Source organism: Staurois parvus, unplaced genomic scaffold (assembly GCF_062004578.1).
Source record: "Staurois parvus isolate SC_StPar_1 unplaced genomic scaffold, SC_StPar_1.0 ptg000329l, whole genome shotgun sequence".
In the NCBI taxonomy this organism is placed as follows: Eukaryota; Metazoa; Chordata; class Amphibia; order Anura; family Ranidae; genus Staurois; species Staurois parvus.
In genome coordinates this window covers 792,312-814,876 of record NW_028318125.1, presented here as the reverse complement: position 1 = coordinate 814,876, position 22,565 = coordinate 792,312, and the positions used below count along the sequence as shown (strand labels likewise).

The 22,565-nt window shown below is 44.2% G+C and overlaps 1 protein-coding gene across 1 annotated transcript in view; it reads left to right on the top strand.

The window, feature by feature from the left end:
- The window catches only part of LOC149457275 (enhancer of mRNA-decapping protein 4-like), a gene marked incomplete at its 5' end in the record, with an annotated part of 340,946 nt that overhangs the window by 99,768 nt on the left and 218,613 nt on the right, over nt 1-22,565 (top strand). Inside the window, one exon of the mRNA XM_089683949.1 lies at nt 9,537-9,652. Coding sequence (XP_089540075.1) covers nt 9,537-9,652 — 116 coding nt within the window. The remainder of the gene's footprint in view (nt 1-9,536; nt 9,653-22,565) is intronic.

Sequence of the window (22,565 nt, the reverse complement as noted above, 5' to 3'; positions counted from 1 at the left end):
TTACATTTTAACATAGGACCCCTTATTTGATAGCAGCTTCACAAGTCTTGCATCTATTGAACTTGTGAGTTGGACAGTTTCTGCTTGATTTTGTTTGCAAGATGTCAGAATAGCCTCCCAGAGTTGCTGTTTGGATGTAAACTGCCTCCCACCCTCATAGATCTTTTGCTTGAGGATGCTCCAAAGCTTCTCAATAGGATTGAGGTCAGGGGAGAATGGAGGCCACACCATGACTTTCTCTCCTTTTATCCCCATAGCAGCCATTGATGCAGAGGTATTCTTTGCAGCATGAGATGGTGCATTGTCATGCATGAAGATGATTTTATTACGTAAAGCATAGTTCTTCCTTCTGTACCAGGGAAGAAAGTGGTCAGTCATAAACTCCACATACTTTGCAGAGGTCATCTTTACACCTTCGGGGACCCTAAAGGGGCCGACCAGCTCTGTTCCCATGATTCCGGCCCAAAACATGACTCCACCACCGACTTGCTGACATCACAGCCTTGTTAGAACAGGGTGGCCGTCCACACTCCATCCATCTGGGCCACCCAGGGTTGCACGGCACTCATCAGTGAACAGGACTGTTTGAAAATTAGTCTTCATGTATTTTTCTGCCCAATGCAGCCGTTTCTGCTTGTGAGTATTGGTTATTGGTGGCCGAATAGAAGGTTTTTGCACAGTTGCAAGACTCTGGAGGACTCTACGCCTTGATGTCCGTGGGACTCCAGAGGCACCAGCAGCTTCAAATATCTGTTTGCTGCTATGTAATGGTATTTTAGCAGCTGCTCCCTTGATCCGATGCATGGATCTGGCAGAAATTTTCCTCAATGTGTTTTTATCTGTACGAACCCGCCTGTGCTCTGAATCAGCCACAAATCTCTTAATAGTGCGATGATCACGCTTAAGTGTTCGTGAAATATCTAATGTTTTCATACCTCGTCCAAGGCATTGAACTATTTCACTCTTTTCGGCAGCAGAGAGATCCTTTTTCTTCCTGATATTGCTTGAAAATAGTGCTCTGCTTAATAATGTGGAACACCCTTCTTTAGTAGTTTTTCCTTAAATTGGGCACACCTGCCAATCTAATTATCACAGGTGTCCGAGATTGTTTTCAGTGATCAAAAGAGCCCTGAGACACAATGCCATCCATGAGTTAAACTGAAAAACAAAATATGTAATCTTTGTGACACTTAAATAGAATTTGCATAATAATTTGGAACCGTGTGTATACAAAGTTGAAATATTGTAATATTTTACAGACTTCACTTCAATTTAAACTTATGGCAAATATGGACCTTTCATCCAAAAGCTTCTAGACAACTTGACTGCTTACCCGCCGCCGTATAGCAGATACACTGCTGCATGGCGTCACGGGTGCGCAAAATCACACACACACACACACACATATATATTTTGTGGGAACTCGCATCAAAATGGTAGAGCTTTTCTTTTTAAAAGCACACAGCAACTCGCTTCTTCTTTTTAAAGGCCTTTTAGCCCAATTTTATTTAAACGAACGTTCAATAAATGCTTCCCACGCAGGAGTATCTACCATCATACAAATGAAACAATATTCAGCCTTCTAGCTCTCTCAGGTATACCGCTTTACGTCTGTCTCCTACAGACTCCTTCCAAAAGGGCCTTTAACACACAGCTATCCCCTTGCTGCTTCTGGCTTCCACCTCACCTAGATGGAGCCCTCCTGACTCTTGGGCACTGACCTCTTGTCTGTCAGGGTGGAGCCCAGAACCATATTCAGGTTTTTATTTAAAGCCCTGCACACACCTGTACCATTAGTGTGCTGGGGTTCAGAAAACATGGACCCAGGATTGGAGATTTCATCCCTCCCAGATCACTTAGAAATCTCCAGGCTCCAGATCCCAAAACAGACTTTGCAAATAAATGAAACTGAAAAGCCAGTTTCCTCTGCATCATATAAACCCTCTGGAGCCCCTCAACCTGTCTGGTTGAGAATCCCTGGTTATAAACTAGATTTCGACCGTGGCAGTTTACCGCACTGCCACAATATATATATGATTTTTAATTTCCGGGTAGGGGGCGTGTGCTGCTATTCGCGGCTGCAGATCTACATCACCGGATCCCGGCCAGTGATTACCAGCAATCGGAGACATGAAAGAAGACTGTTTTCTTTACAGTCTTCCTCCCTGTCAGCTCGGGCACACACCCTCCGCCCCCTAGTAAAACACTCCCTACACACAGTTAACCCTTTGATCGCCCCAGATGTTAACCCTTTGCTGCCCAGTGTCATAAGTACAGTGTCAGTGCTGTTTTTTTAGCACTGATCACTGTATTGGTGTAACTGGGGATGTCATTGACACAAAGGCAGTTCCCCCCAGTGTCAGAATGTCTGCCGCTGTCCTGCTATAAGTTGCTGATCGCCACCATTACTAATATGAAGAAGAAAAAAAATCCCATTATCTATACCGCCATTTGTAAACGCTATAACTTTCACGTAAACCAATTAATTTACAGGCAGTAGGAGGAGGGAAGAGCCTGAACATGGCGGCTGTAGGGAGTGAGCGGCACTAGCTTTCGGCTAGGTGCCGCTCCCCGACCTCCCTGGTGACCTTCAGGAACCGACTCACCGGAGTCTGGAGGGCCGTGGAGTGGAGCCCGGAGAGCCGGAGATGGGAGCCGGACGGGGGTTGCAGTGACGAGCCGGCCCCTCCGGTGCTTGGTGAGAGAGGGATCCGGACGGCTGGAAGGCGGAGTGACGTGGCGGGGGTGTGTGACCAGCCGCGGAGGATCTCTGGGAGAGGAGGAAGCCGGCCGGCCGCCTGACTTGACAGGGAGACGTCGGCTTGCGGTACCGGCTCTATGTTGCCCACAACCCCCGGCTAACTGCTGCCTATAACCCCCGGCTAGCTACTGTCTGTAGCCCCCGGTGTACTGCTGCCTGGGGCCCCCGGCCAGCTGACTCTTCGACCCTGGGTCAGGGAGCCCAGGAGCGCCAGGAGACCCACCCTGCATCCCTGGGACGAAGTCTAACGAGAAAAACCGAGGTACAGAGTTGGAAGCCCAGAGGAATCCCCCCCAGGACAGAGCTGCTGTGAAGACCTTCCACCCAAGCTTGGAGCCATCATCCTGGGAAGAGAAGGGTGAGTGAGAGCTGCTGGGGGTCTATTGTATAGTGGACTCCTGAGCGACATTGGGGAACAAGGGGTTGAGGAGAGGGGAGGATTCCCTGGGTTCAGAAGAGAAGAGTCCCACGTGCCCCTACAAGAGCACAAGCAAACTCAGTAAACCTGTCTGGATCACAAACCATAGAGGAGAGGTACAACCCCATCTAGAGAATATAGAAGACAAAAGACTTATAGAGGATATGAAGAATAAAGGTCCTAAGGGAGCAGGGCTCAAAGGGTCTCAATCAGGCACGATAAAGAAATTTACATCATATGGAAACATTACGCCAGAAAGGGCCCAAGGCGCAAGCGCTAAAGGGGAAATGGACACTAGCTTAGGAAACAGTCCAAGACTATCACTGGGTATGAACAGCAGTTGTAGCCAACAAATAGCGGATGGCATGGGAAAAAAAGAACTTGATGGTGAACTACAAGTACCGAATAAGAAGGAGATGATAGAAATGTTTCAAAGTTTGGAGAAAACGATAAAACATGAAATGACAGCTATTCGAAACGATTTAGGGCATCTGCTAACGAGAATGGAAGAAACAGAGGAGAAAGTTAAAACCCAGGCCCAAACCATAATCTAAGGAAAAAAATAACCCATTTGGAGAAAACCCAGAAAAAATTGTTCTATAGGATGGAAATTCAAGAAAATAAAGAAGGTCTAACCTTAGGGTACGAGGAATTCCAGAGTCTGCAAAAGGGGAAACATTATATGAACTAGTTAAAAAAATCTTAAACTCCATAAGAGACAGACCTGAAACAGAAATGATGGAACTGGATGGAGTGTTCAGAATAGGAAAGTTCAAACAAGATACTGAGAGGGAAAGACCAAGAGATATAGTTGTCCAGTTCCAGAAATTTCGGGTCAAAAATGAGATTTGGAAGAAGATCAAGGGAAGATCGTTAATTAAGTATGGAGATTTGACTATTCAAATTTTTGCGGATTTTACATCAGAGACTCTATGGAGAAGGAGATCCTTGAGACCCCTGTTAGAGCAAATGAGAAAACAGAACGTGCAATATAGATGGGGTACTTCAGCATCTCTAATTGGCTGGAAAAATGGGGTTACAGCATACCTGAGATTCCCGGAGGAAATGAGAGCTTTTTGTGATAGACTGGATTTGCAAAGAGTGGAGATAGCGGGGTGGGAAGAAGAAGAAGAAGAAAAAGGAGATACGGATGAACCGGGAGAGGAGGACTGGCAGCGGGTCGGGGGGAGGGGGAGGGAGGTTCTGGGGTTGGGGAGAGGGGGGAGGGAGAGATAAGCAAAAAATACGCTTTTCTTTTTCTCTCTCTTGTTCCCTTGCCCCTTTTGTATCCCCCTTGTTGAGGTGGAAGTCCCTCTGGAGGCTCCGTTTGAGGGGGGGAAGTAAAGGTTATTGCTGAGCCTAGTTGATAGAGAAAGGGGAGCTAGGGAGGTCGGAAGAAAGGTGAGCCGTCCATGGGCGGAGTCTACGCCCAATATTTTAAATCAACTGTGGAAACAGTTCCACAAATGACTTGTAGGCAGTTTATAAGCCTAAAAATGGGTAGGGGAAAAATAAGAGAGGGGGGGCGGGGGTGGGGGGGGGAGATGGGGGGAGGGGTTGTGGGGCTAATATTCTGCAAGACATTCGGGCCTAATAGGAGGAGACGAATTAGAAGAGAGAGAGACAGAATCAAGAAGGATGGAAGAAATACAGTTTATAACATATAATGTGAATGGGTTGAATTGTCCTGGGAAAAGATTTAAGTTGTTTAAAGAGTTACATCACAGGGCAACGTTAGTGGTATTTTTGCAGGAGACACATTTTGAGATAGAATCAAATGTGAAACTAAAATCCAAATATTATCCAACATGGTATTACGCTGACTCTCCAATTAAAAGACCAAAGGGGGTGGCAATAGGATTGGCAAAGAATATGAGATTTGAGTTGGAAGATAGGACTGACCCGGAAGGGAGATTCCTGTTTTTGAAAGGTAAACTACAGGGAATTGAATGTACACTAGCCAATATATATTGCCCCAACAAGAAACCTGAGATCTTTCTGAAGGGTTTGCTAAAAAAATTGATAGACTTCAAAAAAGGGCGTTTGATAATAGCAGGAGACTTAAATCTTTGTATGGACCCACAAAAGAATGCAACTTCCCTTGTGCAGAGAGAAGGGGGTAGGTCCCTGAGAGCCTTGAAGAAGGCGATCCATGAGTACCAACTGGTGGACACATGGAGAATGATGCATATGAAAGACAGAGACTATACCTTCTTCTCTAATGCACATGAGATATACTCGAGACTGGATTACATTCTAATAGATCATCAACTCATTGAAATGCTGGTTAAAATAGAAATAGAGACGAGAACTTTTTCGGACCATGCCCCAGTCGTAATGAAAATGGGATGGGGAAAAAGGTGGACGGGAGGTTTAGGATGGAGGTTAAATGAGGCTCTTCTCTTGGATGAGGATATTGTGCAGAAGATCAGGGAAGAGATTAAGGTAGATTTCAAGGAGAATGAGACAGAGGAAGTATCGACAGCCACAGTATGGGAAAGTCATAAGGTATATATAAGAGGAATCTTGATTGCGATGGGAGCAAGGAAGAAAAAAGAAAGGAGAGAGGGTTAGTGGACTCTTAAAGGAAATCCTGGATTTGGAGCAGATACATAAGAAGAAAATAACAATAGAAACAAGACAGAAGTTAAGGGATAAAAAAGACGAATTAGAGAGATTGATGGAAGAGGAGAGGAGAAGAGTATATAACAAAGTATTAAGTGAAAGATATAGATGGGGTGATAGACCAGGAAAATACTTAATGAGAGCCCTGAATAAAAATAAAAACAGGAATTAAATAGAAAAGATAAAAAGCCCTAAGGGGGAGTTGGTCCACTCAACTAAAGAAATCATTAAAGTATTCACGGAGTATTATAGAAAGTTGTATAACATCAGCCACCAAGGTTCACCAAAAGAAATTAGAGAAGGTATAAGCGAAAAAAGGATGATATATTTAAAAAATGCGGGATTGCCAAAGCTCAGTGAAACACAATTGAACTCCTTGGATGCAGAAATTTCCCAGGAAGAAATAGAAGCAGCATTAAGAAGTACAGGGGGAGGGAAAAGCCCAGGCCCGGATGGTTATACAGTTAAGTACTATAAAAAATTTTGTGAAGTACTGTTACCAAAGTTAAAGAAATATATGAATGACTTGGGAGGCGGGATGGAGGGGAGGAGGGAATCCCTTCAGGCCCATGTCATTCTCATCCACAAGGAGGGAAAAGATCCTTCTCAGTGCTCTAGCTACAGACCAATTTCATTATTAAACACTGATACTAAGTTGTACGCAAAGGTCCTAGCAAACAGGCTGAAAGATCTAATGCCCGAATGGATCCATGGAGACCAGGTGGGCTTTGTACCGAGGAGAGAGGGTAGAGACAATGGGTTGAGAACTTTGATGCTTATCCAGAAAAGTAGAAAAGGGAAAGCCCCGGTGGTGCTCTTGTCAATTGATGCCGAAAAGGCGTTTGATAGAGTGGACTGGGGCTTTATGATGGACAACTTGGAAGTGTTGGGGATTGGAGAGAGAATGCGTGAGTGGATAGGTAAATTATATAGGGAGCCCACCGCAATCATCACGGTAAATGGGGAGAGGTCGGAATCCATTGGGATGTCCAATGGAACAAGGCAGGGATGTCCATTGTCCCCCTTGCTGTATGTATTGACATTGGAACCCCTGCTATCAATAATAAGGAATAGTGGAGCGGTAAAGGGAATCCAGATAGAAAATATAGAACATAAAGTAGCGGCCTTTGCGGACGACCTACTGTTTTATGTAGGCAACCCCCGAATAACATTACCAAGTATAATGAAGATCCTGAAGGAATACGGTGAACTATCAAATCTAAAAATTAACCCAACAAAAACAGAGATTCTGAACATTAATATACCAAAGAGCGAAAAAGAAAAGCTGCAAAAAGAATTCCCCTTTATTTGGAGAGAAAAAGATATAAAATACCTAGGAATAAAACTTGCTACCTCATATAAACAACTCTGATAAATGAGATTAAGGACGAACTAAAAAGATTAGAAGGAGGAAATCCATCATGGTTAGGACGTATAAACCTAATTAAAATGGTAATTATACCTAAAATTCTCTATAGATTTCAAATGATCCCAATCAAACTCCCAGAGGCGTTTTTTAAGATAATGAGAAAAATGTTAACAAGATATATATGGAGGAATAAAAAACCAAGAATATCATATGAAACACTAAGTAGGACTAAAGAGAAAGGGGGGATGGGACTAATTACAAAGCAGTAATGTTAGCAAGAATTTGATTGGACTTTTAACCATAAGGGGAAAAGTTGGGTAAAAATAGAAAATGAACTGAGTGGAATTAATTTGAGTAAGATGATATGGGTTCCAGCACATTATAAAAGAATTAAAGAAAGCACAAGCACTTACACTATAAATGTTTTAAGGATATGGGATAATTTACATAAACACATGAAATGGGAATTCAACTCTATATTAATGCCTCTTGCAAACACGGAGTTTTTCCCTTCAGGAAAAGATGAGATATCAGGGAGATGGTTTAAAAAGGAAGATATCCAATTGAGAGACGTATTGGTAGAGGGGGAATTGAGAACATTTAAAGAATTAAAAGAGATGGGAGGAGATATGTTTACTAAAATAGATGAGTGGAAATATCACCAATTAAAATGTTTTATTGGAACTCTCCCAAAACCCTTGAGATTAAAAAAGGAGTGGAATATGTTTGAAAGGCTATTAGAAACACGTAGAGATGGGAAACACGGTGTTACAAAAATGTATAGAATACTCACAGAACTAGACACAGACACAAAGTTAATTTTTATAACAACTGACAAAGAGATATGGAGGTGGTGATAGATGAAAATCAACAGAATAAGATATTTAGATTAGTTCACGAGAGTGTTAGTATGAGAGACGTTGAGATTAACTATAAATGTTTGACACGATGGCATATTACACCGAGCACTGAGCACAGGATGAGGGGGGAGAATTCAAAAATGTGTTGGAGAGGATGTGGGGAAGAGGGCACGGTGTTCCACATATGGTGGCAATGTCCAAAAATTCAGGTTTTCTGGAAGACAATAGTCAAATTAATAGAAATAATAACTGGAAATGACATAGGATTAGACCCAACCATGTGTCTCCTACATAATGTTGAGACAACAGTAAATAAATATAAAGAATCAGGTGTATGGTACTACTTAAGTGCTGCAAAAGGGTTGATTCCCAAGTTTTGGTGGAAGACAGAGGTGCCGACGGAGGAGGATTGGATCAATAGGGTAAACCAGATTAGCTGAATGGAAAAATCTTATCATATTCAGGAAGATAGGTTGAAATTATACTATTCGCGATGGGAAAAATCAGGATTGAAAGAGAAATATAGAAAACTCTAAACTAGGAAGTTATTTGAAGTTATTGGGCCTAGAGAGATTGGAGATCTTGCAGGGGGAAGGGGGGAAAAGGTGGGTTGGGAGGGAAGGGAAAGAAAAGAGGTAATTAGAAGGGACAAAGTAGAAATATATTTATTATTTATATGTATTGTGTCTCTTCTTATGGAATTTTTGTAATAATATGAAAAATTAATAAATATTTAAATTAAAAAAACAAACAATTAATTTACATGTATTGGGATTTTTGTTAGCAAAGAAATGTCGCAGAATACATTTTATCCTAAATTTATGATGAAATTAGATTTTTTTTAAATTATTTTACTGAACATGTTTAATAGCAAAAAGTAAAAAATATAGGTTTTTTTTTTTTCTCACAATTGTAATATACAAGATGCTGGACATGGTCGTTGGCATACATTGCAAAGATGGTGTTAAACAAAAAACTAGGCTGATAAGTGGGGATTCAAGTGTCATTAAAAGTTTCTAATTGTTTTCAACTACCATTATTTTGTGATGAGGGTCAATATGCAGATTCTGTTGTTCAGCCCATTTGAGAGGAATGTTCAGAAAGTAAATATTCAGAAAGACTTTGTGGATTTTAGATTTCTAAATCTGTCTTATAGGTTAGATGTTGGTATGTGTTCAATAGCAGTGACTTTGAGGCTGCATGCACATTTAATATGTAGAAGAGCATAGTGTTCCAGGCAAGTATGGTCATAGTACCCTTTTAGAGTTGTTTTTCTCTGTGTTGCCGCACAACTGTTTTTGTGTTCTGGCCTCATATTGAAGGCCGTGGTGGCAAATATATCAACATCTAACAAGTACCCTATTTAACTAATTGGTCTACTTCTTACCTGCTCTATAGCTTGAGGTTTAAATTTCCTCTGCAAAAGGGAAGTTAGATGTGTCAGTAAGTGCCTTTTTATTTGGTTAAAATTTTTAAATAATTGTTTTCTTGGTTGTATTAAAGGCATAACTAAAACTCTGGAGCCAGTGACTGGGCAACTTAGCAGCACAATTGCAGCAAAATTTACTTCGGTGGAAGGAGCAGTAAAGGAAAGTGTTGTCAAGATAGTCAAATCCAAGGTAATTTTTAAACTGAAAAGGAGCATGACTGATTCTGTCTTCAGTTGAAATGATAATGTTGCCCTTGTGCTGGAATTTTAATATAATTCTTTCATTTTTATTTCTATCCTTTGGGAATATATCCTCTCACCTTTTTAATTTGTATACTTTGTATTGTGTTATTTTTTTCATTGAATAACCGGGTACTCAAAAAAGCAACCAACTTCACTATTCTAGAGAAGCCAGCTAGGGGCTGAAAAAAGAGGTTATATGTAGCAGAATAATCCAAGGAGCATGGACAAATACAATGTAACCAAAATCAATGCAAAATGAACACACCATAAAGTCAACTGGAGTCTTATTGTAAGAAGTAAAAAAATAGTCAATAATGATGTAAAGTAGTATTAAAGCTTGAGACTTGGGATTGATGAGTAGAGGTCCTGCATATTTCCCCAAACAATTGTATCAGATGTAATTTGCAGCCGTCAAAGGGATGAGTCTGATGCATAATCTGTGTGCCAGCTCTGCCTCAGCTTGCTAAGTTAGGTTGACAGAGGTAGAGGAAACATCAGTCAATAGTAAGGCCCTTTCACATGGGTGGACTCCGCCAGCAGATTCTTCTGCTCAATGATGGATTTGTGATCTCTGATCTCCACTGAGCAGACAGATCTTAGGTCCATGTCCACTCCGCTTTTTACAGAGCAGACACGGACACATCCTGCTCTCCTCTATGGGCGGTCAGATGTAATTGGACCCCCCTGTCAATTTGTATCCCGATGGTCATCCGATCCACTAGACAGATTGGGAATGGATCTCCATCTTTTTTTTTTTTTTTTATCTGATACATGTGGATATAAGTTGACACATGTACATCCGCTGCTCCTTAGAGGTCAATGGATGGTCCGATTGGGTCCACCTGAAAAATGGAAAGGTGGATCCAATTTGTACGCCTGTCTGAATGGGGCCTAAAAGTCAATTTGAGAAACAATGTATCCGCACAGTATCCACTTACCATAGTAACATTGTACTACTTTGGGGAAGTGATCAGTATTTTTTTTTTTTTTTTACACAATTTGCTTATAGCAAAAAATTACTTTGCTATAAGCAAGCATTTACCTGAATGAAATCGATTCATTCAGGGTTTTTTGGTGATTAGCTGTGATTTGGCCACGGCTAATCACATGACACAGCTGGGCTGTGATTGGCCCAGCTTGTGCAGTGCGTGTTCCGGAAAGGACGCCATATGGCGTCCACCCGGATGGACGAGCTGTTTGCCCGGCCGCCATCTGGCTATAGGCCAGGCGGCAACTGGTTAATATCCCGCTGAACCCACTGGTGGATACTTCTAATGGGAAATCTTGTTTAACATTCGATTAGGAGGATCTAAACCCTTTTGCAATCTCTGCTGTTAGTGGATACTTGAACACTTCCCGGAGGGCAAAGATTTCACTTTCCATTCAATACCACATAATAAATATTCAATAATTGACTATTTGTTTCCCAGAGAAACCTGACCTTTCTCAAACATGCCGCCATAGGCATCCAATCGCTCTCAGACCATGCCCCCATAGCCATGACGTTGGACATAGCCTCACCCAAGCCCAAACATTTTAATTGGAGACTCAATTCTTCCCTGATTTACTGGTATAACCAGTCAACATTTAGCTGAGCAAATTAAACTTGTTTTCGAACTCAACCCAATGAGTGAAACGTCTCCATTAATCACATGGGAAGCACATAAATGCGTGATACGAGGGGAATTTCTAAAAATTGACTAAACGTAAAAAGGAACATGATTTTTTTTTTTTTTTATTCCAAAAAACAAAGTTTATTGAAAACAAGATACAAATTATCACACGAAAATGTACAGATGAAGTGTACATAGGACATGCAGCAAAGCAGATATCATACAAAGGCAAAGGAGGTCCAACGCAAGACCAAACAGTGTGGATGAACTAGGCCACGACAGGGTTGTGCCTGTAATATTTAGGTATGCTTGTCAAGTGCTAAAATTAAAGAGACGACTGGCCTCCTACCATAATGTCTTGCGGTAAGAATCTGTAGGGGGGAGAAGAGTAAATACGAAGCCCAGGTAAGAGTCAATACTACAGAATACGATGGTGGAATTATCCGAATGCGAATGTAGGAGTAATTGTCGTGGGGACCGCTAACGGAGTGCGGAGGGTGATGCTGGCAGCATACTCAGTGTTCTGTTGGAAAAATTGTCCAAAACGTGTGTAAGCATATGAAAGGAAAAGAAAAGAGAAGGCGAGAAAAAAAAAAAGAAGGGAGAAAGAAAGAGGAAGAGAAAAAAAAAAAGGGGGGGGGGGGAGGGGGGAGGAAGGGAAGCAAATGGGGAGGGTAAAATAAGGGAGGGGACAACCGCCAAAAATATCTTATCCTCAATACAAACAGTAGTGGGAGTGGGTGGAACCGAAGCTATCATCGGCGTCAAAAGAATGTGGGTGTAACGCAGGGGGGAGTATGATGACACCCTCAGGTCAAATACAACTAAATAACACTATCAGGAAGTCCAAATCAGGTTCAGACAGATTGGTCCATGAGGGATCAATACTCCGGGGTAGTCAGAAAATGGGTCCAGCAGGCCCATACGTGGGAGAATTTCGTACGAGTGTCGAGAGCAGTCGCAACCAGTTCTTCCATGTCCGCCGTTTTACCCACTCGGGTGATCCATTCACGTATAGAGGGAGAGCATGTGGAGCCCCACAGAACCGGAATACAGAGTCTGGCTGCGTTGATCATGTGCATGGCCAATGATTTAAAGTACTGAGCCCTGGGAAGGGAAGAGTGGTGGAGGAGGAATTGAGCAGGAGAGAGAGCTAAGGGTAAGGTAGGTATAGACACTACTAACCTGTGGACCTCCTGCCAAAATGGTTGAAGAATCGGGCAAGACCACCATATGTGAAGAAAGGACCCATCTGGGGTCCCGCATCTCCAGCAGCTGTTGGGAAATGCGGGGTTAAAATGATGAATTCTCGAGGGAGTTCGGTACCATCTAGAGGCTAATTTGTAGCTGTTTTCTTGTGTCGAGACATTGAGGGAACATTTATGAGAGTATTGGAATACCAGGTCCCAGTCTGAGTCCGATAGCTCAGCCTTAAGATCTCTCTTCCAAGCCCGACATGCGGGGAGGGAGTCATAAGACCGGCTCTCCACTAGAAGTGGGTAGATCTCCGAGATCAGATGTTTTCGCGGTTCAGCCTTCGCGCATGCAGATTCAAATGGGGTAAGAGAGCGGTGTCAGTTATGAGGGGGTTTATGAGAGAGCAGACAATGTCTGATCTGGAAATATACCCAGAAAGGGAATTCGCGAATACCCAGGCTTTCCTGCAATTCTCGGAGTGTTTTCACCTTGCCCTTGTGGAGAAAATGTTTCACTAAGATCTGTTTGTGTGGCCAGCGTTTCATTAAAAAGTCTTTATGCATTCCAGGGGGGAAGTCAGGGTTGAGGCGTATGGGGGTCAGGTGGTTGGGTGTGTCAGAAATGGATGCAGATCTACAAGCTGAACGGAAATTTTTTAACGTAGGTCCCACCAAAGGATGGGTGAGAAGAGCCTGTGGCGTGTGTTTCGGTGAAAGCTAAGGGATCGATGCCAGGGGGAAGGGCGAGCAAGCATTCTCTATAGATATCCAGTCTTTAGAGGCAGTGTGAACGTGCCAATCAACTATCCGGGAAAGATGACAAGCCCAATAGTAGCGGTGAAGATCAGGAAATCCAATTCCCCCTCTAAGTTTAGAGAGGGTTAATTGGGAGTAGGCAATACGCGGACGTTTGTGGTTCCAAAGGAACAGTGAACACAGTCTTTTGCAAGAAGCAAAGAAAGCAAGAGGTAAGTGAATTGGTAATGTTTGGAAGAGATACAGGAGACGGGGAAGTACATTCATTTTAATGATCGCTGCCCTTCCAAACCACGAGAATCAAGGACGGTGCCATTTATTGAGGTCTTCTTGCATAGAGCGAAGAGCGGGAAGAAAGTTTTTCACATAAAGGTCATCAAGGTTACTGGTGAGCTGGATACCGAGATAGGTTAGGGAATCCCTTTCCCAGTGAAATGGGAATTGGGCCTCACAAGCAGAGACCAGCTCAGCAGACAAGGTAATGTTAAGGGCGGCTGATTTGGAAAAATTAATTTTAAAATTCGACAAATATCTGAAAAGGGCAAAGTCTTTCAGTAGGTTCGGAAGGGTGATGCGAGGGTCCGCCAGGAACAAGAGAATATCATCCGCATAAGCTGGGAGCTTGTATTCCTTGTCTGCCACCGTGATTCCTTTAACGTCAGGGTTTAAACGAATTTTCCGCAACAGGGGCTCAAGGGATAGGACAAACAAAAGCGGGGAGAGGGGGCATCCCTGACGTGTGCCGTTCCGTAGATGAAAGGAGTTTGACAGATGGCCGTTCACCCGGACCCGGGCAGTAGGGGCAGAGTAGAGGGCCATTATAAAGTTAAGCATCTTCTCACCCAAACCCAGTGCCACTAAAGACACGTTCAAATAATCCCAGGCAATCCTGTCAAAGGCCTTTTCTGCATCCAAGGAGAGGAAAAAACCAGGAGTGTTAGACCTGCAAAGCCAGTGGTGGAGATTAAGGGCCTTGATAGTGTTGTCCCTTGCCTCTCTACCATGGATAAATCCTGCTTGGTCCAAATCGACCAGGGAGGGAAGCAAGGGAAGAAGAAGATTAGCAATGATCTTCGCGAATAGCTTGACGTCCACGTTCAGCAAAGAGATGGGTCTGTAATTGGAGACCTGGGTATTGTCCTTCCCGTCTTTGGGGATAACTGTAATGTGAGCCTCCAACAAGTGGTTAGGCGGCCCTGAAGGTTGAGCGAGAGTGTTAAAAGCAGCAAGAAATGGAATACCCAGTATAGCTAGAAAAGATTTGTAGTAGGCTACTGTAAAACCATCAGGGCCCGGGCTCTTCCCCGGTTTCATCTGTTTTACTGCGGATTGCAGTTCAATTAAAGTGAGATCTTTTTCCAAAGCGTGGACCAGATCCTCGGAGAGGGCGGGTGAACCGTAGAGATGGAGAAATTCAGAGATCAAGGCAGCTCTAGATTTGTCCGAATGTATAGGGGGACGTTCCGGAGGGAGGTTGTATAGAGATTTATAGTAGCGTTCAAAATGAGCGGCAATATCGGGATTGGATGTAGCCTCAATGCCATCAGAGCCTCTGATTTTATGTACCGTCATACTAGCCCGTTTCTCACGAAGAGCTCTGGCTAGAAATTTCCCGCTCTTTTTTGCGAACTCGTAATACAGCTTATGTGAAAGAATGTATCTTTTTCTAACCACCTTACCCAGTTCCGTGAGAAGTTGTGTGCGTGTATGCGTGAGTTCCAAAAGGGTCGACGCAGCCAGAGTCTGTGTGCTCTTTCCAAAGAGCGGATCCTATCTGATAGGAGCTTCAGACGCTCCTGTTTGGCTTTCTTACGTCTCGTCGCAATGGCTATGAGGATGCCCCGAATGACACACTTGTGGGCCTCCCATTGTGTGATGGGCGAGGTGTCTGACGAGCTATTCAAGGAAAAATATTCAGCCATATTAGAGCGAATCTCTTGAACAATAGCGGCATCCACAAGAAGGGAAGCATCCAGACGCCAGTATTTGGAGCGCGGGTGCGAGACGGGGAACTGTAGCGTCATGGTGATGGGATGATGATCGGAAAGGACCATCGGTTCTATGGTAGCAGCATGGAGGAGAGGGAGATCTGGTTGCGACAAAAAAAAATAGTCTATCCTAGAATACTTATTGTGTGGTGGGGAAAAAAAAGTATAATCTTTAACAGTGGGGTAAAGTGTACGCCAGGTGTCATGTAATTGTAGAAGCTGTAATTGTATATGTATTTGCCTGAGAGCCTTGTAGAGTAAAAAAGAACATCCCGAGGAGGAGTCTAGCAGAGGACTCAAAGGGACATTCAGATCGCCTCCAAGTATCAGTAACCCTTCCTGGAAAGCGGCTAGGGCAGAGACGAGTGAGCGCATGAAGGAGACCTGTTTAACATTGGGGGCATAGACATTGGCGAATGTGATAGGTCTGTTAGCGAATACCCCCTTTATAAACAGGTATCTACCCTCAGGATCCACCATGGAATCTGTTATATGGAACTGGAGGTGTCTGGCGAACAATATCGCAACCCCCTTAGACTTAGCCAGGGGGTTGGTGGCGTGGAGGACCGTGGGGAAGCAGAAATTGTAAAGCTTTGGAATGGAGTCTTGGCGAAAGTGCATTTCTTGTAAAAAGACCACATCCGCTTTCTGTTTGTGTAAGTAAGAGAGGAGCATGGAGCGCTTTTTGGGTGTGTTCAGACCTTTGACATTAAGTGAAAGGAGTTTCAGAGACAATTGTCCTGTCCGTGAGGCGGAAGAAAGCATGGCTGCTGGAAGGCGGAGCCTGAGTCCGAAGCCTCGGTATGCCGAGGATTCGGGGGATGGGAAAAAGAAGGGGGGAGGGGAAAAGAGAAAAAAAAAAAAAAGGGAGGGAGAAGGGGGAAAAAGGAATCAAGAATACAAAAAAAAAAAAAAAAAAAAAAGGAAAAAGTGAAAAAGAGGATTATAGATAGTATACGGCTTGAGGAACAGACCCGCTGTTCCACGTGAGAGAGAAACAGGAAGAGGGGAAAAGGAAGAGGAGCACAAAGATAGAAGAGAGGCTCAGAAAAGAGATAAAGATAGTGGCCGAAAAAAACGGGTCAGTGGAAGCTCGCCGAGCTCACTGTGTGGGGAACGAGGTCGGCGTAAAACCAGGAAGTGCGCATCCGCCGGCCGGTGGCCCCCTATGAGAAATTATATAAAAAAAAGACAAGAACAAGGGGGCGGGGTTCGAGAGAGATAAGTGGTGTCAGAAGTCCGCAGGGGTGGAGCACATAGAAGGTTTGGGTACCGGTCTTCCGTGGGGGATGAAGTGTTGTGTAACATGCAGAGGACGAAGACCTGGGCGATTTTAGTAGGCGTAACACAAGTGAAATGTTGCCGAGCGAGGGGTCTAGCTACACTTAGTATTTAAGAAGTGGAAAGGCACATACAGAGTGAACGCATTGGGAAGGACAGCCTAAGTCAAGGCGAGCGCGAGACCGTAAAGGGGCACCTCACTGAACGGAGAATAGCGAAAGACCCCTGCAAATATTACAGGCAAACCGCATCACAAGGCAAAAACATAACAAATCAACAATATCAAAACATGAATGAGCATGACAAAAACAGGTAAAATGTCAATAAGCCCCTGTTCAGCAGTTACCAACGAAGCCCCCTAAGATCAAAGCCCGTCATCACTCCCACAAATATATAAGTATCAAAGGGGCGAAATAAGACACAGGAAACCCCCCACCCACAAATATAGTAGTTGGCGCCCCCAGGGAATCAGAGGGGACGAGCATCACCTCTCTCGGAATGGCGTAGGAGTGGGGAGGCGGAGGGAAGTGAGCATGGGGGTGATCAAAGGCACGCAGGCCCTCAGGTATGCCACTTCGGCCAAGTGAAAGCCGGGCTGGAGAGAATGACATGGTTCCATTCTGGAATGTCTAACAAGTAACGGGGAGAGGTGATGCTTATCCACACAATCAGATTCCGCTGACTGTACGAACAATTACACTCCCCTAAAAAAGCAGTTATCCGTCCCAGAATACAATAACCACCTCCCCTCAAACCACCCCCCCGGTGGAAATTTAGAGACACTAACATATTCACACATAAAATATACGTTACAAGTTGAGCAGGGATCACTTCCGAGAGATCGGGAAGGCCAAGCGTTCCAATGTCTGCGGGGGGGGGGGGGCGAACAATTCATCACCGAACAGCCCCAAGCGAGCAGCAGGACGTCCGCAAAGACGTGAAGGCGAAGTTCAGAGCTTGCCAGGAAGACGAGGCTGGAGGACTGTCATCGACCAGGATGCGTCCGGATGGTAATAGGAGATAGAAGGCTGGGAGAAGGCACAAATCGATAACCAAATATAGTAGTTGGCGCCCCCAGGGAATCAGAGGGGACGAGCATCACCTCTCTCGGAATGGCGTAGGAGTGGGGAGGCGGAGGGAAGTGAGCATGGGGGTGATCAAAGGCACGCAGGCCCTCAGGTATGCCACTTCGGCCAAGTGAAAGCCGGGCTGGAGAGAATGACATGGTTCCATTCTGGAATGTCTAACAAGTAACGGGGAGAGGTGATGCTTATCCACACAATCAGATTCCGCTGACTGTACGAACAATTACACTCCCCTAAAAAAGCAGTTATCCGTCCCAGAATACAATAACCACCTCCCCTCAAACCACCCCCCCGGTGGAAATTTAGAGACACTAACATATTCACACATAAAATATACGTTACAAGTTGAGCAGGGATCACTTCCGAGAGATCGGGAAGGCCAAGCGTTCCAATGTCTGCGGGGGGGGGGGGGCGAACAATTCATCACCGAACAGCCCCAAGCGAGCAGCAGGACGTCCGCAAAGACGTGAAGGCGAAGTTCAGAGCTTGCCAGGAAGACGAGGCTGGAGGACTGTCATCGACCAGGATGCGTCCGGATGGTAATAGGAGATAGAAGGCTGGGAGAAGGCACAAATCGATAACCAACTGGAGGCAGAGGACTCACTATGGGATGCGGAGAACTAGGTGACGATTAGCAAGGCAGAGCCCAGAAACTGTTCCCCCTTGTGGGAGGATGAGTCAGCTAGAATGAGGCCAACGCCCGACCCCTTGTGAGGCAGGAAGGAACTGTGGAGTCCCCAATAGTTGCGTATAGGGCAGTGACAGAGTCCCATGGATCACAGACTGCAATCTTGACGGATAAGTAGTAAAGGCAGTAAAGTAGGAGTCCGACGAGCATTGATCAGAGAGCAAGTGCGCAACTGGAACTTGTAAGGTGAGTGGACGAGAAAAAGTGTATAATAGCAATAGAACGTAAACACTCAGCAGGGTATGCACCGAAGTAGCAGTGTTGAGGGAGAACAAGGACCATTAGGTTTCGCGTCATGGCCTCCTGTGCGCTGGAGAGGCCGTCGGGCTGAAGGTAGTCGTGGCGTCCCCTATGGGGGGTCTCGGAGGGGTCGATGGGGCCATCCGCCCTCTACGATAAGACTGATCGCGCCAATCCATAGCACTGTCCTCGGATACCAAATCCTGGGTTAGCGGTAGTCTCATGGAGCTGAACCAATCAGGCAGGTCAATCAGTGGGATGTCTACGGAGGCACAGAAAGAGGGCAGTTCTTCAGGGGTTCGCAGGTTGTAAGAACTACCACTAACTTGTACAGAGAGACAGAAGGGGAACCTCCATCTGTACGGAATGTTGCGCGATCGGAGCGTATCCAGAAGAGGGCGTAAAGCGCGCCGTTGGCGCAGGGTGGTGCTGGATAAGTCCTGAAACAGTTGTATTTCTGTCCCCTCATATAGAAGGCGCCCTCTGTCTCTAGCACATCGGAGGACATCTTCTTTGAGCGGAAAACTTACTAGGCAGCAAACGATATCCCTGGGTGGGTCTGCATCCCCCCTCCTGGGGCGGATCGCTCTGTGCACACGTTCGATGTCAATCGGGGTTGCTAGCGGGCGACCAAGGAGGTCATTGAATAGGGCCCTCGCTGCCTTGGGAATATTGGTATTTCCTACTGATTCCGGGAGACCGCGGATTCTGATATTACGCCTGCGGCCACGGTTATCTAAATCCTCAATATGCCTGTGGAGTTCTCTAATAGTTGAAGCGTGTATCGTTGACTTATGCTGTAAATCGAGAATGGCGGATCCAGTTTGCCTGGATGCGGATTTCACGTGTTCCAATCGCAAACCCATGGCCCTTAAATCATTATGCAGATCCCCCAATGCTGCAGTGAGTGTGGCAGTCAGGGTGGCCTTAATGTCAGCGGCCACAGCCTGAAGATCCCTTAGGGACAGAAATTGTGAGGCAGAGAGGACATCATGCTGAGGCACTGTGACTAGAGCTGCCTGCATGTCAGAGCAGGGAGGGTTAATTGCTTCAGCAGCCGCAGAGAGGGTGGGGGAGGGGGATGCAGCCGGAGAAGGAGATGGCTGCGGCCCTTCCCTTTGCTGCTGGGAGCGGAAGAGCTCCTGTATGTGTCTCCCCTGCACACCCTGGCTCCGTGGGGAGCGCGATCGGGCACCGGATGAGGTCCGGTCTGTCTTCCCCATGATGTGGCAGCTCCCTCTCACCCCGCTCCGTCGTATGGCGATGCAGAGGGATCCGGCCGGCGGGAGCTCTCTCTCTTTGCGGCCATCTTCCAGCCGCGGCAGACCACGCCCCTCGGAACATGATTTTTAACTCCGGACACTTTCCCAAACTATTTCCGCTCTAGAACAGATGAGTAAACAATCTAAGGCATGTAGGGTTAATAGTGAACTTCTGGAAGCACGTAATGCTTTACGTTGTTTACTGGCCCTCAAAGCTAAAATAACTATTTTTTCAAAAATAGAATTTATTATGAGCAAGGGGACAAAAGCGTCAGCTTCCTTGCTAGAGCTTTGAAAGATGCCACTATGGCATCCAACATTTTTTCCATTAAGAATAAAGACGGTTAACTAGAATTTGAGTCTGATAAGATTGCTTCTCAATTCAATGCATACTATTCTAAATTATACAATTTACCTACACAGCACAAGCCCCCAGGAATACCAGAAGATAGAATGCAAGCCATGGGGGAAAACCTGGAGATTAGTGGGTTACCATCTTTGAGGAAGATAGACATTGATGACCTTGAGAGACCAATTAGAGAAGAGGAACTATTGCAGGCCATTAGAGATCTTAAACCTGGGAAAAGCCCTGAAATACTCAAAATACCTTTTCTGTCAGTCTTAAACTCTCTGACACAAAACCAACCCGTTCCTACTTTTTATTCTTACTGCTCATGTCACTGTTCTCCCTAAGCCCGGAAAGGATGCTTCGGATTGTGCTTACTATAGACCTACTTCTTTGTTAAATTTAGATCTTAAACATTTGGCAATGATACTTGCTAACTGACTTAGGCCTCTTCTTAATTACATTATAGGCCCCGAACAGTCCGGTTTTATGCCTGGTAGGGAGACCAGAGACAACGTGGTCAAAGCTGTAAATTTAATTCTCCTAGCTAAACATTATAGACTAGAATGACTTCTACTTTGCTCAGATGCAGAGAAAGCATTTGATTGGGTGGCCTGGGATTTTGTATGGATGACATGTTAACATATAGGTTTGCAGTCTAATATGCTTTCATGGATCAAAACATTATATGCGGGCCCTAATGCCAAAATAAAAATCAATAATTGCGCCTGTTTTGGCAACAGGTCACCCATTTAGTGGTAAATGAGACAGAAACCCCCGCGCTACCTAAAAGTGAGTAACTCAAGTAAATAAAAAAATGATAAACAAAAATAGAAATGGTGTATAACAATATAGCTGCTGCTAGCATTGAATTGTGTTCTCACAATCAGATGTAAAACATATATATAAGCAAATGATGCTGCGCTGCTAAATAAATGAACATAAAACAAAGAAAATAATATTCCTTAATTCAAATGTCCATAAATAAATCCATATAAGTGAAATCATCAATGATAATCAACAATAAAGCTTTTCCAATGATTCCTGTGTTTTCTTCATGTGCTAATATCCCAAAGACCATCAAGTGAAGTAATATATCATGCGGCTTGTGTCACCTCAGTGCTCACAGAACTCTCCCCTCCAGAGCAATGAAAATGCGCTTTGTAATATCAAATGGGTATCACATTCTTCAATCAACAGCCATATGGTGGTAGTTAGACACTTTTGGACTTTCAATAGTGTGCCAGACCAGAGCTAGTGATCGGTCCCTTTAAGAATAGTGGAGGGAAATATATTTCTATTGATTCTTGTCTGCCGAAAGCCATGCCCCTTAGGTGTTGCGTCACACGTGACCTAATCAGAGGGATGGTAGAGGGCAGTTAAACGAATCCTTATATAGTGTGTAAGAATCAATTATGAACGGTGGCCATTTTGTTGGAGCCCGCTGTAGTACAAATTTTCCCTTAGACTGAAATGTTTTTTAACCTTGAAAATGGCAGTATAAATACAGCCATACAGAAAAACAAATCCTCCTGCGCTAAGAAGGGGAAGTTTACCTACTGGAAGCAGCCAGCACTTAACCTGCTACCCAAACAGTGTATACAATAATAATAATCAAAATCAAAAGTGGCTGTATATTTTATCTCTTGCCATTAAAGTGTTTGGTGTAATACTACACTTAGAGGATTATTTTTTCTTCTTGCTCACTTGGTTGGTGAGTGATTATTCTCCAGAGGTTTCTGATCGAGGGTTATGGAAGCCCCCTAAAGGGATCCACAACGTGAGGAGAGGTGGTTACTGCCAGGGGATAAGGATCCAGAGAGATCCTGAAAGCTGTCTGGCCCTTAGGGGTCGCATTAAGGAGGTGAGGAGGCAATCTAGGGGTCAGAGTATCTACAGTATGTATCCATCTAGACTTGTATTGACAATATTGAGTCTGTATTTTATGGCTACCTCTCCAATGTTTTTTATAGCTTTCAATTCCCCAAAATTTTAAATGGGATGGATCCTTATTGTGCACTAATGAAAAGTGTTTAGATACACTATGCTTAACATAACCTTTTTTAATATTCTGTATGTGTTCCTTAATTCTAACTTTCAGTGGTCTTTTAGTTCTACCTACATATTGTAGTTTGCATGTGTACTCCAGCATATAGACTACTATATTGTAGATTATATTGCAGTATTATAGGTACCATATCAGTCCTGTTGTTTTTCTTAGGTCGTAGTTTTGATCAATTTATCCCTGTTCATATTTGCTACTTTTTATTTTATCAATAAATTGTTAATCGTACCCTTTGGAGGTGAATCTTCTACCAATCATACTTGCTTATTCAAGGAAATTCTCTTTTTTGATTAAGTTTTTTCTCAATTGCATTAGTTGGTATATTGTAGAGCCAGGACGA